This window comes from Manis javanica, chromosome 4 (genome assembly GCF_040802235.1).
Source record: "Manis javanica isolate MJ-LG chromosome 4, MJ_LKY, whole genome shotgun sequence".
In the NCBI taxonomy this organism is placed as follows: Eukaryota; Metazoa; Chordata; class Mammalia; order Pholidota; family Manidae; genus Manis; species Manis javanica.
In genome coordinates, this window is record NC_133159.1 from 77,206,928 (window position 1) to 77,223,968 (window position 17,041).

The 17,041-nt window shown below is 34.2% G+C and overlaps 1 protein-coding gene across 1 annotated transcript in view; it reads right to left on the bottom strand.

Annotated features, from left to right (window-relative positions):
* HFM1 (helicase for meiosis 1) overlaps window positions 1-17,041 on the bottom strand; it is a 154,284-nt gene that overhangs the window by 100,937 nt on the left and 36,306 nt on the right. The window contains exons 6-11 of the mRNA XM_073232859.1: window positions 16,848-16,980; window positions 15,502-15,653; window positions 14,870-14,947; window positions 14,482-14,640; window positions 11,680-11,880; window positions 11,516-11,604 (exon numbers count right to left, since the gene is read on the bottom strand). Coding sequence (XP_073088960.1) covers window positions 11,516-11,604; window positions 11,680-11,880; window positions 14,482-14,640; window positions 14,870-14,947; window positions 15,502-15,653; window positions 16,848-16,980 — 812 coding nt within the window. The remainder of the gene's footprint in view (window positions 1-11,515; window positions 11,605-11,679; window positions 11,881-14,481; window positions 14,641-14,869; window positions 14,948-15,501; window positions 15,654-16,847; window positions 16,981-17,041) is intronic.

The window sequence follows — 17,041 nt, forward strand, 5'->3', positions numbered from 1 at the left end:
CCAAATCTGAAATGAAACATACAATGGAGGGATTTAAAAGCAGATTACATGTAGAAGAAGAGACGGCTAATGGAATACAAATTACAGAAAAGGAATACAAAGAAGTTGAGACACAGAGAGAAAAAGGAATCTCTAAGAATGAAAGAAAATTCATTCTTATGAATTTGACTGAGAGAATGGTGTGACCAATTAAAATGGAACAATATTGGCATTATAGGGGTACCAGAAGAAGAGAGAGAAAAAGAGATAGAAAGTGTCATTGAGGAGGTAATGGCTGAAAACTTCCCAATCTGGGGAAGGAGACAGTCTCTCAAGCCATGTAGGTACACAGATCTCCCAATACAAGGGACCAAGGAAGTCAACATCAAGACATATAATAATTTAAATGGCAAAGATCAAGGCTAAAGACAGACTTTTAAAAGCAGCTAGAGAAGAAAAAAAGATCACATACAAAGAAAAATCCATCAGACTATCATCAGATTTATCAATAGAAACCTTACAGGCCAGAAGGGAGTAGCATGATATATTTCATGCAATGAAGCAGAAGGGCCACGAATCAAGAATACTCTACCCGGCAAGATTATCATTTAAATTTGAAGGAGGGATTAAAGAATTTTCAGATAAGCAAAAGCTGAGAGAATTTTGTTCCCACAAACTACCACTTTGGAGGGACTGCTATAGGTGGAAGTATTCCAAAGGCTAACGAGATATCACCCAAGGGATAGATAAAGAGTACAGAATATGATACCTAACACATAAAGAATGGAGGAGCAAGAAAGAGGAGGAAAAAAAAAAAGGTTGTGTTTGTAATAGCATACAAACTGAGTTAACTAGACTGTTAGATAGTAAGGGAATCACACTTGATCCTATGGTAGCCACAAATCTAAAGTCTTCAAGGCCAATGAGTATGTACCTATCAATAATTACCCTAAATGTAAATGGTCTGAAGGCACCAATCAAAAGACATACACTCACTGAATGGATAGAAAACAAGACCCATCTATATGCTGCCTACAAGAGACTCACTTCAAAACCAAAGACATACACAGACTGAAAGTAAAGAGATGGAAAAAGATATTTCATGCAACTAATAGGGAGAAAAAAGCAGGACTTGCAGTACTGGTATCAGACAAAATAGACTTCAAAACAAAGAAAGTAACAAGAGACAAAGAAGGACATTACATAATGATAAAGGGGTCAGTCCAACAAGAGGATATAACTATTGTAAATATCTATGTACCCTACACAGGATCACTTACATCTGTGAAGCAAATACTAGCAGAATTAAAGGGGGAAATCAAATGTGATACATTCATTTTAGGAGACTTCCACACCACTCACTACAAAGGACAGATTAACCTGACAGAAAATAAGCAGAGACACAGGAATTGAACAACTTATTAGAACAGATGGACCTACCAGACATGTACAGAACACTCCATCCAAAAGCAACAGGTTTCACATTCTTCTCAAGTGCACAATTTTAAGAAGTGATCATATACTAAGCCACAAAAAGAGCTTCAGTAAATTCAAAAAGATTGCAAATGTATCAACCAGATTCTCAGATCACAAAGGTATGAAACTAGAAATAAATTACACCAAGAAAATGAAAAAGCCCACAAACACATGGAGGCTTAATAACATGATCCTAAATAACCAGTGGGACAATGACCAAATGAAAACACAGATCAAGCAACATATGTTGAAAAATGAGAAAAACAATTCAACACCACAAAATCTGTGGGATGCAGCAAAGACTGTGCTAAGAGGGAAGTATACTGCAATACAGGCCTACCTCAGGAAAGAAAAACAATCCCAAATTAACAGGCTAAACTCACAATTAACAGAACTAGAAAAGGAAGAACAAATGAGGTCCAAATTCAGTAGAAGTGGAACATAATAAATATAAGAACACAAATAAATAAAATTGAGAAGACTAAAACAACAGAAAAAAATCGGTGAAACCAAGAGCTTGTGCTTTGAAAAAATAAACAAAATGGATTAACACCAAGCCAGACATATCAAGAAAAAAAAGAGTCTACAAACATAAACAGAATCAGAAATGAGAATGGAAAAATCATTACAGACAACACAGAAATACAAAGAATTATGAGAGAATACTATGAAAAATTAAATGCTAATAAATGGGGTAACTTAGAAGAAATGGACAACTTTCTAGAAAAATGACCTTCCAAGGCTGACCCAGGAAGAAACAGAAAATCTAAATAGACCAATTACCAATAGACCAAGGAAATTGAAATGGTAATCAAAAAACTACTTAAGGACAAAACCCTGTACCAGAAAGCTTCACTGCTGAATTTTATCAAACATTTAGTGAACACCTAATACACATCCTCCTTAAAGTTTTCCAAAATGTAGAAGAGGAGGGAATACTCCCAAACTCATTCTATGAACCCAACAACACTCTAATACCAAAACCAGGCAAAGACACCACAAAAAAAGAAAATTACAGACCAATATCCCTGATGATCATACATGCAAAAATACTCAACAAAATATTAGCAAACCAAATTCAAAAATCCACCAAAAAGGTCATCCTTCATGATCAAGTAGGATTTATTCCAGGGATGCAAGGATGGTATACAATATTAGAAAATCCATCCACATGATCAATGACATCAATGAAAAGAAGGATAAAAACCACATGATCATCTCCATAGATGCTGAAAAAGCATTCGACAAAATTCAACATCCATTCATGATAAAAACTCTCAATAAAATGGGTATAGAGGGCAAGTACCTTGACACAATAAAAGCCATATACAACAAACCCACAGCCAACATTATACTAAGAGTGAGAAGCTGAAAGCTTTTCCTTTAAGATCGGGAACAAGACAAGGATGCCCACTCTCCCCACTTTTATTCAACATACTTCTGGAGGTCCTAGCCATGGCATCTGACAACACAAAGAACTAAAAAGCATCCAGATTGGCAAGGAAGAAGTCAAACTGTCCCTTTTTGCAGATGACATAATATTTTACATAAAAAAACCCTAAAGAACCCACTCCAAAACTACTAGAACTAATATCTGAATTTAGCAAAGTTGCAGGATACAAAACTAATACACAGAAATTTGTTGCATTCCTATACACTAATGATGAATTAGCAGAAAGAGAAATCAGGAAAACAATTTCATTCACAATTGCATCAAAAAGAATAAAATACCTAGGAATAAACTTAATGAAGGAAGTAGAAGACCTATACTCGGAAAACCACAAGACACTCATGAGAGAAATTAAAGAAGACACAAATAAATAGAAACACATCCCATGCTCATGCATACCAAGTATTGTCAAAATGGTCATCCTGCCTAAAACAATCTACAGATTCAATAAAATCCCTATCAAAACACCAACGGTATTCTTCAACGAACTGGAACAAATAGTTCTAAAATTCATATGGAACCACAAAAGACCCCGAATAACCAAAGCAATCCTGAGAAGGAAGAATAAAGCAGAAGGGATCTCACTTCCCAACTTCAAGCTCTACTACAAAGCCACAGTAATCAAGACAATTTGGTATTGCACAAGAACAGACCCATAAACCAGTGGAACAGAATAGAGAGTCCAGATATTAACTGAAGCATATATGGTCAATTAATATATAATAAAGGAGCCATGGACAAGCAGTGGGGAAATGACAGCCTCTTCAACAACTGGTGTTGGAAAACTGGAGAGCTTCATGTAGGAGAATGAAACTGCATTACTATCTAACTCCATACACAGAAGAAAACTCAAAATGGATCAAAGAACTGACTGTAAGTCATGACATCATAAAACTCTTAAAAGGAAACAGGCAAAACTCTCTTGAATATAAACATGAACAACTTATTCATTAACATATCTCTAAGGGCAAGGGAAACAAAAGCAAAAATGAACAAGTGGGACTATATCAAACTAAAAAGCTTCTGTACAGCAAAGGATACCATCAGGAGAACAAATATGCATCCTACATTATGGGAGAATATATTCATAAATGATATATCCAATAAGGGCTTGACATCCAAAATATATAAAGAGCTCATGAACCTCAACAAACAAAAAGCAAATAATCCAATTAAAAAATGGGCAGAGGATCTGAACAGACCCTTCTCCAAAGAAGAAATTCAGATGGCCAACAGGCACATGAAAATATGCTCTACATTGTTAAACAGCAGGGAAATGCAAATTAAAACCACAGTGAGATCTCACCTCACACCAGTTAGCATGGCTACCATGCAAAAGACCAACAACAACAAATGTTGGCAAGGATGTGGAGAAAGGGGAACCCTCCTACATGTCTGCTGGGAATGTAAATTAGTTCAACCATTGTGAAAAGCAGTAGGGAGGTTCCTCAAAAATTAAAAATACAGATACCATTTGACCCAGGAATTTCACTCCTAGGAATTTACCCTAAGAATGCAGGAGTCCAGTTTGAAAAAGACATTTGTACCCCTATAATAGTAGCACTATTTACAATACCCAAGAAATGGAAGCAAATAAGTGTCCAGCAGTAGATGAATGGATAAAGATGTGGTACATATATACAATGCAATATTATTCAGCCATAAGAAGAAAACAAATCCTACCACTTGCAACAACATGGATGTAGCTAGAGGGTATTATGCTCAGTGAAATAAGCCAGATGGAAAAAGACAAGTACCAAATGATTTCACTCATCTGTGAAGCCTAAGAACAAAGCAAAAACTGAAGGAATAAAATAGCAGCAGACTCACAGAATCCAAGAATGGACCAACAGTTAACAAAGGGAAAGGGACTGCAGAGAATGAATGGGTGGGAAGGGAGGGATAAGGGGAAAAAGGGGCATTACGATTAGCACACATAATGTAAGGGGAGGGGCACAGGGAAGGCAGTATAGCACAGAGTAGAGAAGTAGTGATTCTACAGCATCTTACCAAGCTGATGGACAGTGACTGTAATGGGGAAGGTGGTGGGGACTTGATAATGGGGGGAATCTAGTAACCACAATGTTGCTCATGTAATTGTATATTAATGATAACAAAATAAAAATAAATAGATAAAAGCAGCTAGAGGGAGAAAAAAGATCACATACAAAGGAAAACCCATCAGGCTGTCATCAGACATCTCAATAGAAACCTTGAGGTTTGGCATGGGAGGGCAAAAGGGAGTGGCATAATATACTTAATGCCACAAAAGATAAGGTCTTCAAGGCAAGAATACTTTGCCTGGCAAGATAATCATTTAAATTTGAAGGAGGGCTTAAACAATTTCCAGATAAGCAAAAGTTGAGAGAATTTACTTACTACAAACCATCTCTACAGTGTATTTGGGAGGGACTGCTATAGATGGAAGTGTTCCTAAGGCTAAATAGCTGTCACCAGAGAAAATAAAACCACAGTAAAGGAAGTAGACCAATTAATTACTAAGAAAATGCAAAATTAAATCAACTATGCCCAAAGTCAGTCAAGGGATTGACAAAGAGTATAGAATATGATACCTAAAATATAAAGAAAGAAAGAGGAAGAAAAAGGAGGAAAAAAAATCCTTTAGATTGTGTTTGTAATACCATATTAAGTGAATTAACGTAGACTCTTAGATAGTAAAGAAGCTTGGTAAACACAAAGTTAAAGCCTGCAGTGGAATAAGTACATATCTATTGATAATCACGCTAAATGTAAATGGTCTAAATGTACCAATCAAAAGACAGAGTGTCACTAAATGGATAAAAAAACAAGACCCATCTATACACTGCCTAGAAGAAACTCACTTCAAACCCAAAGAACTCACACACACTAAAATTGAAGGGATGGAAACAGATATTTCATGCAACAAATAGGGAGAAAAAAGCAGGAGTTCCAGTACTTATATCAGATAAAATAGACTTCAAAACAAAGAAAGTAACAAGAGATAAAGAAGGATATTACATAATGACAAAGGGGTCAGTCCAACAAGTGGATACAACCATTATAAAAATCTATGCACCCAATACAGGAGCACCTACATATGAAAAACAAATACGAACAGAATTAAAGGGGGAAATCGAATGCAATGCACTCAGTTTAGGAGACTTCAACACATCACTCACTCCAAAGGACAGATCAACCAGACAGAAAATAAGGAGACAGAGGCAGAGAACAGAACATTAGAACAGATGGACCTAACAGAATCTACAGAACACTCTACCCAAAAGCAGCAGGATACACATTCTTTTCAAGTGCCATGGAACATTTTCAAGAATAGATCATATAGTAGGCCACAAAAAAGAGCCTCAGTAAATCAGAAGAATAGAAATTGTACCAACCAACTTTTCAGACCACAAAGGTATGAAGCTAGAAATTATGCAAGAAAACAAAAAAGCCCACAAACACATGGGTGCTCACTAACATGCTCCTAAATAACTAATGGACCAATGACCAAATAAAAACTGAAGTCAAACACTATATGGGGACAAATGACAACAATAATTCAACACCCCAAAATCTGTCAGATGTAGCTAAGGCTGTGATAACAGGGAAGTATATTGCAATACAGGTCTACCTCAGGAAAGAAGAACAATCCCATATGAACAGACAAAACTCACAATTAATGAAACTAGAAAACAAAGAATAAATGAGGCCCAAACTCAGTAGAAGAGGGACATAATAAAGATTAGAGCACAAATAAATAAAATTGAGAAGAATAAAACAATAGAAAGAATCAATGAAAGCAGGAGCTTGTTCTTTGAGAAAATAAACAAAATAGATAACCCCTAGCCAGACTTATCAAGAAAAAATAGAGAGTCTACACACATAAACAGAATCAGAAATGAAGAAGGAAAAATCACAAGGGGCACCACAGAAATACAAAGAATTATTAGAGAATACTATGAAAAATTATATGCTAACAAACTGGATAACCTATAAGAAATGGGCAACTTTCTAAAAAAATACAACCTTCCAAGGCTGAACCAGGGACAAACAGAAACTCTAAACAGACCAATTACAAGCAATGAAATTGAATTGGTAAACAAAAACTACCTAAGAACAAAACTCCTGAACCAAATGGCTTCACTGCTGAATTTTATCAAACATTTAGTAAAGACCTAATACCGACCCTCAAAGTTTTCCAAAATGTAGAAGAGGAGGGAATACTTCCAAACTTATTCTATGAGGCCAACATAACTCTAATATCAAAACCAGGTAAAGATACCACAAAAAAAGAAAATTAAGACCAATATCCCTGATGAACATAGATACAAAATTACTCAGCAAAATATTAGCAAACCAAACTCAAAAATACATCAAAAAGATCATCCATCATGATCAAGTAGGATTTATTCCAGGGATGCAAGGATGGTAAGTATTCAAAAATCCATGAACATTATCCACCACGTCAACAAAAAGGACAAAAACCACACGATCATCTTCATAGTTGCTGAAAAAGCATTCAACAAAATTCAACATCCATTCATGATAAAACCTCTCAATAAAATGGGTATAGAGGACAAGTACCTCAACATAATGAAGGCCATATATGACAAACCCACAGCCAACAATATACTTAACAGCGAGAAGCTGAAAGCTTTTCCTTTAAGATGGGGAACAAGACAAGGATGCCCACTCTCCCCACTTTTATTCAACATAGTTCTGGAAGTCCTAGCCACGGCATCTGACAACACAAAGAAATAAAAGGCATCCAGACTGGTAAGGAAGAAGTTAAATTGTCCTTGTTTGCAGATGGCATAATATTGTACATATAAAAAAAACCCTAAGGAATCCTCTCCAAAGCTACTAGAACTAATATCTGAATTCTGCAAAATTGCAGGATACAAAACTAATACACAGAAATTTGTTGCATTCCTATATACTAACGATGAACTAGCAGAAAGTGAAATTAGGGAAACAACTCCATTCACAATTGCCTAAAAAATAATAAAATACCTAGGAATAAACCTAACCAAGGAAGTGAAAGACCTATACCATGAAAACTACAAGACATTCATGAGAGAAATTAAAGAAGATGCCAATAAACGGAAATACACCTCATACTCATGGATAGGAAGAACTAATATTGTCAAAATGGCCATCCCGCCTAAAGCAATCCAGATGCAATGCAATTCCTATCAAAATACCAATGGAATTCTTCAAAGAACTAGAAAAAATAGTTCTAAAATTCATATGGAACCACAAATGACCCCGAACAGCGAAAGCAGTCCTGAGAAGGGAGAATAAAGCTGAGGGGATTATGCTCCTCAACTTCAAGCTCTACTACAACACCACAGTAATCAAGACAATTTGGTACTGGCACAAGAACAGACCCATAGATCAATACAACAGAGTAGATAGCCCAGATATAAACAGAAACATATATGCTCAATTAATATACAATAAAGGAGCCATGTATAACCAAAGGGAAAATGACAGCCTCTTAAACCACTGGTCTTTGGAAAACTGGACATGTACATATAAGAGAATGAAACTGGATTATTGTCTAACTCCATACACAAAAGTAAACTTGAATGGATCAAAGGCCTTAATGTAAGTCATGAAACCATAAAACTCTTAGAAGAAAACATAGGCAAAAATCTCTTGAATATATATATGAGAACTTTTTCATGAACACATCTCCTCAGACAAGGGAAACAAAAGCAAAAATGAACAAATGGGACTACATTAAACTAAAAAGCTTCTGTACAGCAAAGGACACCATCAGTAGAACAAAAAGGCATCCTGCAGTATGGGAGAATATATTCATTAATGACATATCCGACAAGGGGTTAACATTCAAAATATATAAAGAGCTCACATGCCTCAATACCCAAAAAGCAAATAATCCAATTAAAAAATGGGCAAAGGATATGAACAGGCACTCCTCCAAGGAAGAATTTCAGATGGTCAACAGGCACATGAAAAGATGATCCACATCGCTAATCAGGGAAATGCAAACTTAAACCACAATGAGATATTACCTCATATCAGTTTGGATGACCAATATCAAAAAGACTAGGATCAACAAATTCTGGCAAGGATGTGGAAATAGGGGAACCCTCATACACTGCTGGTGGAAATGTAAATTAGTTTATCCATTGTGGAAAACAATATGGAGATTCCTCAAAAAACTAAAAGTAGAAATACCATTTGACCCAGGAATTCCACTCCTAAGAATTTACCCAAAAAAAGGAAGATCCCAGATTCAAAAAGACATATGCACCTCTATGTTTATCAGAGCACTATTTACAATAGCCAAGATATGGAGGCAACTTAAGTGTCCATCAGTAGATGAATGGATAAAGAAGATGGGGTACATATACACAATGGAATATTATTCAGCCATAAGAAGAAAACAAATCCTACCATTTGCAACAACATGGATGGAGCTAGAGGGTATCATGCTCAGTGAAATAAGCCAGGCAGAGAAAGACAAGTAGTACCAAATGATTTCACTCAATTTTGAAGTTTAACAATGAAGCAAAACTTAAGAAAGAGCAGCAGACTCACAGTCTCCAAGAAGGGACTAGCAGTTACTAAAGGGAAAGGATGGGGGAGGATGGGTGGGGAGGGTGGGAGAAGGGGACTGAGGTGTATTATGATTGGCACACATGGTGTTTGGGGGGGGGTCACAGGGAAGACAGTGTAGCACAAAGGAGACAAGTAGTGACTCTGTGGTATCCTACTGTGCTAATGGACAGTGACTGCAGTGGGGTGTTGGGGGGACTTGATAATATGGGTGAATGTAGTAATCACGATGTTTTTCATGTGAAACCTTCATAAGATTGTATATCAATGATACCTTAATAAAAAAAAATGTGACTATAGAAGTAGTAGCCACAGGATAGACTAGTAATTGGAAAGCTCTTCTGACCCAAAGTGGAGGTACATCTATTCCCCAACACAAAATTAGAAAAATCAGCCTCTGCTCATATATACACATAATTATCTAATCCAATTTAACCTGAAGTCTATCACTAAACCTATTTATTGATTCCCATAAGTTGTATTCATAATAACAACAAGCCAATATCCATTAAGTAATAATCACGTGCTGGCACTCTATTGAGAGCTGCTAAGATTGAGTAATAAGATGACGATGAGTCTTTCTCTCATCAAGAAGTTTACAATCTAATGAACAGAATAGATATTAAAATAACAATTAAACAAGAGTATTTACTACAATTATAGGAAGTGGTATGAAATAAAAGTACAGGTGCCTATAAAAGTAAATAAAGGGAAACTGAAGATATGGAAAACTTCCTGAGAAACTGATATTAAACCTAAGACTTAAAGCATAAATAACAGGTAAAAATCCATTCCAGGTAAAGAAAACACAATGCAGGAAAGCCTGTCTAGGGTAACAGTTTGGTGTATTCATAGAACAGAAAGGCTAATATAGAGGCTTGACTATAGTGAGTAAGGGGGAAGCATGGGCATGATGAGTCTGGAGAATTAGCCAGAGATCACATTACACAGGGTTTTGCAAGTCATATTAAAGATTTAGGATTCAGAAATTATTAAAGGTTTCAGTCAGGAAACTAACATATTTAGATTTACAATTTTATTATCTTCTATGTAGATAATAGACTAAAGTGGGACAAGAGTATATGTGTGGTCATCAGATAAAAAGGCAAGGGATTAATAGTGATTTGAACTAGGGAGGTGGTAGTGTTGATGGAGACAAAATGATATATTTGAGATATACTTAGGATAAGAATAAACATGACTTGGTAATTGGTTGCCTTATGGGGAGGAAGGTGAAAGAGATGTCAGTGATAGGTTACTGTTGTGAGCAAATAGAGAAATGATGTGTAATTAGATGGGAGAACTGGAGGAGGAGGTGGCTGGTTTGAGAAAGAACAAGGGTTCAACTTTGCACATATTGAGATGCCCATAGATATACAACTGCAGATGTCAGTTACAGAGATGGATTATAGACCTGGAGCTCTAAATGGAGCCTGGATTGGAGTTATAAATTTGGTAATTCACAGACATATAAATATGTGTATACATATAATTCTTTGAACCTATGTGATAGATACAAATACCCAGAAGTATGGAATTAGAAAGAATGAACCTTGGATAGAACCCCTAAAATGTTAACATTTAGGAAATGGATAGAAGTGGTAAAAAGGAGCCTAAGAATGAGCAGCCAGCAAAGTATGAAAAAGTTGGTAGAAGATGATCATAGAAGCACAGAGACCACAGTTTTTAAATAGTGAGTGGCCAAATGTGTTAGAGGCTCCTGACCCATCAATTAGCAAGATCAGCTTCAGTGAAAGATTACACAGATGCTGGATTGAAAGTGGGTTAAAAAATGAAGCCAGATACATGAAGGATAACTTCAAGAAATCTGATGGTGAAATAAAGAAGACAGGATCATAGTTGCAGTAAGATTCATTATCTTCCTTAATCCTCCAAATTACTATTATCCTTATTATACAGGTGAGGAAAGAGGTCTGGTGAGGTGAAATAACTTAACCTTAAGGGAAAAAGCCAGTTTCTCATCACATCCAGATGATCCCAAAGTCTTTCTACCTTCAAGAAAAAAATGAAAAAATATACCTCTGTTTCTGTTCCACAGTCATAAGAAACTTTGCATCTTTCACAAGAACAGAAGCAGCCTGTTGCACACCTTTCCTTGTTGCACAAAACTGAAAATGAATAATTTTTGTATTAATCATATTAAAAACTGAACATTAAATTTAAAAATAACCAAAAATCCATACCACAAGTGTAGGTTTCTGATCAGAGTATGTTTGTATAACACTGGCAATTCTGTAGTTAAGGGTTAAATCAAACTTAAATTCAGTTTGGTTCCTAGTGCTGGGAAATCCAAGGACCACTTTCCGAAGTTTCACTGGTCTATGTTTCTCATCCATTTTCAGACATACAGCAGGTCTTTCACCATCTGAAAGCCATTCTGCAATCTTTAAATAACAGAAACATACATTAAAAGTTTCTCCTATTAAAATTTTATGGCTAAAAATAACTCAATAATAGACTATTTTAAAATTAAGATGAAAATATTTCATCAAGTAGTCTTATTCAATTTTACATATTACACCAATACTATTTAGATAAACTGGTAAATACTACTGATAGCAGTTTTTCAAGATTATACCAACTTTTCACCATGGTAAACTCTCTATTAATTATTATTTTCCTTTGTAAAAGTCTAAAGTAAAATTAAAGTTGATTTCAGCAGAGAAATTGAATTTCTCACTATCATGGTAACTACTATTTTTCAGAACTATGTCTAGATATAGCTGACATGTCTTTTGTGTTGCTCTACTAATTGAAGAGTAGCAAGTAATGGTTAGCTTAGACTGACAAGGGCTGCTAACTTTAAAACAAAAAAAAACAAATAAATAAACTTGAGAAATGGCAGTACCAAAAACACATTTCAGAAAGACTCACTGCTAGTGTTACTTGTTAAGTTCCAGAGCTATAGTGCGCAACCCTTATCTTCACACAGTCTGGCTAGTAATCAGGCTTACTACCCTGCTTTGAAACTGACCATGACTTTGACAAGAAGATGGACTATAATGAGTTCCTAGTTGCACAGAAAGGAAATATTAAAAGATTTTCAAGGCCATCATGGGTACAGATAAGATCACACAAGAATTTACAGTTTAAAAGGATTAGAAAGCCTAGAATGAAGAATTTAAATTAGGGGAAATTGAGGAAGAGGACTTGTACAAAAAGATAGAAATAGCATTCACAGAAGTAGTGATTATCAGAAGGGGAAGAAAGTATCAAGAATTACATTGTCTTGATATTTAATAATTTCTTACAAATCAGTAAGAAAAGTTTAGTATTCCAATGTGAAAAATAGAGTAAAGGACATGACCTGGCAAATTGTAAAAAGAGAACTTAATGTAGTTATAAATATATTAAAATACTTACTTCAATACAAATCAAAGCAGTATAAAATATTTATTAAAAATAAAGTACCATTTTAAACTAGAAATTTGGCAACTATTTAAAAGCAATAATAAAAATAACTTCAGTCATAATATCCAATGTTAAAATACAGAGAATGGCTGATGGTGCAAGCATACGTGAATATATCATTTATTGAAAGCACTGTGTCCTTAGAAGTTTTACATATACTTTGAGTTAGTTATTCTACCGTAGAAGTTTATTCTAAGGAAGCAGTCATGATGTTTTCAAAGATATATAATTTCAGCACTATCTACAACAGCAAAAAATGAAAATAATCCTCCACCATTAAATAAATCACAACAAAACCACAAAAATGGTATTAAAGAATAACATTTAATGACATGGCAATGTTTGTTGGTGATGTGTAAGTCATAAGAGTATGTATATCAATTCCATTCGTACATCAGTATGGACAAACACTAGGTTTTGGTTGTTTATACAACTGACCCTTGAATAATGGGTTTCAACGGCACTGGTCCACACTGAAGCAGATTTTTTTCAATGTATCTACTGGAAAGTTTTTTTGAGATTTCCAACTATTGGAAACATTTTCTTTTCTCTAGCTTATTTAATCTTAAGATTACAGTATATAATTAATATAGTATATAAAATGTTTTAATCAACTGTTTATGTTACGGGTTAAGTCTTTTAGTCAACAGTAGCCTATTAACAGTTTAGTTTTTGGAGAGTCAAAAGTTGTAAAGTGGGTTTTTGACTGTGTGGAGAGTCAGTGTTCCTAACCCCTATGATGTTCAAGTGTTGTATATACTTTAAAACTTTCTCTATTATTCTTGCATGTGAACAAGTTGCCATTTTAAGAACAAGAAAATGATTAATTGTGTCAAATTAAAAGTAAAGGTAAAGTTTTCCATTGGGTAAGACAATGTATCAGCTACTTGTGAAAACAGTTTCTAAAAAAGTAGCTTGTGGGGGAGTCTAATTATATTTGGCTGAGAAGCAAATAGAAGTGGGAAAGCAGAGTGAGACTGCATACTACTTTTCAAGAACTTTGCCCCAAAATTGAAGAAAACACTTAGGACATATAATTTTTGTAAAAAATATAATGTGAATATAATTCTTTATGTCCATGTACCCCATTAACCATTAACCTGAGCACAAGGGCAGGGTCAGTATGTTGATTTCACTATTTAGTGCTTACCAAATTGGGGGAGGTGGATGGTAATCATCTAAGCAGTTATTTTTATTCTGCACCATACTCTCCCATACCACTACAGTCAACTGATTAAAATAACCAAACATTTCATTAGTCAAATTATTATTAGGTATCTGAAACCCATGATTTTAGATACTATTAGTAAGTATCTTTTAGATACTGTAAGTATCTAAGACTTTTAGATACTATAAACAATAGACTTGCACCAAAAAATATTTTATTAAACTCAATCAACCAAATTTCATAGCCTAATACTGCCATAGCTATGACATCTAACCACAACTTTCTAGGAACTTACTTTCCTATTAAATTGGTTAGGTCATGTACAGAAAACCCTCACTTTCCTCTAAGATTAAAATGACTAAATATTCCACCAGTCATAAAAAATCTGACTAAAATTTTAACTTACATCCTCAGCATTTGGTATCGTTGCAGATACAGCTACAAATCTCACTGGAATAATAGTTCTGGCATTTTCTAAAGTATAAGATAAAGACTGTACAGTTTTCATTCTACTGACTACAACTTCAAGAGTTGGTCCACGATTTTCATCTTTTACAACGTGTACCTAAGAAGGAAATTAAGAAAGAATCATTAGCTATAAAAATAAAAATCTATTTAATCAGTTAAAATGTGCAATGGAATAAGAAAATAAGCTTTTTCCTCTTGAAGAGATAAAACAAACATATTGTTTGGTTGAAAATATCTTGTTTCTTTCTATCCATTCTAATCATATATTAAGTTTCTTAATCATCATCTTTTTAAGTTTACCTCTGAAGTAACAATGTGTTCAATACCTCATCAATGAGAAACAGTCGAACCAGCTGTACCAAAGAGTTGTCTCTCCATTTCCTAGTCATGCTATCCCATTTTTCCTGAAGGAAAAATGCAAGTGGTTTAACATGATAAGAAATTATAATAAATATTAGTAAGATATCAAGAAAAATTTTAACATGACATGTTACTAATAATGGGCAATATTTAAGTTGATGTACCCTGAAAAAGATTTAAAGATTAAAAAAAATTTTAAGGATTTTGACAGTCTTACAAGTGTTCAAAAAACTAAACCAACACTTAAGTTTAACCAAAAATATTCATATCTATAGACTATTTACCCTTTTTAGCCTCTATAAGGGTTTTTCTCTGCAATGGATGAAAGAATACAAGCAATAAGTGTGATGACAAATTATCCACAGTAACAAACTGCTTATTTATCTTTCTTGCCTATTTTTCCCATTTGGTCACTTGTGTTTTACTTATTAATTTACAAGTATTTTTTATATACCCTGAGTACTAGTACTTTTTATGTTTTTTTTACATTGCAAATATATACTTCTACTTTGCATTTTCTTTTAACTTTTTTTCTGGGTGAAGAGAAATAGATATTTTCTAATAAACTGAGAAATAATAAAGCATAAATAACACCTACTGGAGTTGTCATAATAATATGGGCATGCTGAATCTCAAACAGGTCATCCATTACTGTATCTCCAGTGAGTTCTTTACAATTCAATCCTATTGGTCCAAATTTTTTTTTCCAGTCATCAAAACGCTGACTACACAGGGCTTTTATTGGTGCCACTGTAACAATATAAGATATTTATTTTGAATGTCAGTGTGATTTTAAAATTATTTTCACAAACATTGGGGAATAAAGTTAGAATAAAAATAAACATTTAGATGCAACCTAATATTTATAAATTGAAAGTTAACAGTATAAGCATATTATTTAGAGATTGAAAGGTGATCACCAAACAGAACTAAAATTAGAAATATTGATTCCTCAGGGAATTGTAACTAAGAGCGGAGAGAGATAAGGTAGGAAATTATTGCTCTTCATCACAAGGCCTTTCATGATAACTTACTTTTTTAACCATGTGTATAAATTAGTAAAAAAGGTTTAAATATATATATACCTACAATAGGAGAGTAGAGGTTCCTATGGTAATTTCTAGAATTAAAAAATGTTTGATTTTCTTCTGCGTCCATGATGTTTTGTTGCCTTTGTCTAGCTTGGATTAATACTTAGTCTATAGGCACAGACCTGATCGTCTACATTTGCCCTCTTACAGCACTAAATTATGTTTTCTACCTTTATCTTGCATCTACCTACCACTGCAGCATTTTATTTAAAAATAATAATAATAATAAGGGAGAAATGTGGGATTCACATATAAATGAAGTATAAAAATCAAACAAATAATCATATCTGACTTGATTGTTTATAGTTCATGATGTGTGATCAAAACCGAAAGTTTCTGTGATGACTGCCCTTGTACTGTTCACTATGTAAGAACTTATTCACTATGTAAGAACTGGTTCACCATGTAAGAACTTGTTGGTTATGCTTCAGAAGATTGGAGACTGTTGAGAATCAGGCTTGGGGTTGATTAATGATTATGCATTGAGTCCCCTATACAGAATTTTATTGTTGTTAACAACCATTTGATCAATAAATATGAGAGATGCCCTCTCAAAACACAAACAAAAAAAATGTTTGATTTTATTTGTTCATCTTGCTTGTCCTTTAAAAAATAACACGTGGACTCCAAACTCCCAATTCAAATATTCCATTTATTTATAACTCTGGGAAAATGAGTTTTGAATTTAATGTAATAGATAACACCAAATGTGATATTTGGTATTTACTTTAAAAGTAGGAAAACCAAATATTAATTCCTATGGACTGAACTTTAATTTACTTCCTACATTTGCCTAAATGGTTTTTCATTATTATGATTAATTATCTCTCTCTTACAATATATAAATACTTACTGTAAACAATTTTAATGTTCGACCAAGGCAAAGGTACTTCCATTAACAATCTTGTTATAGCTAACTCAAACACTACAGTTTTCCCAGAACCAGTTGGCGCACAAGTCACAAAATTCCTATCTGTGTAAAGAAGCTAGAAAACAAAATTTAGTCAGTCATGGAATACACAGAATTTTTCACTCATTCTTAAACTG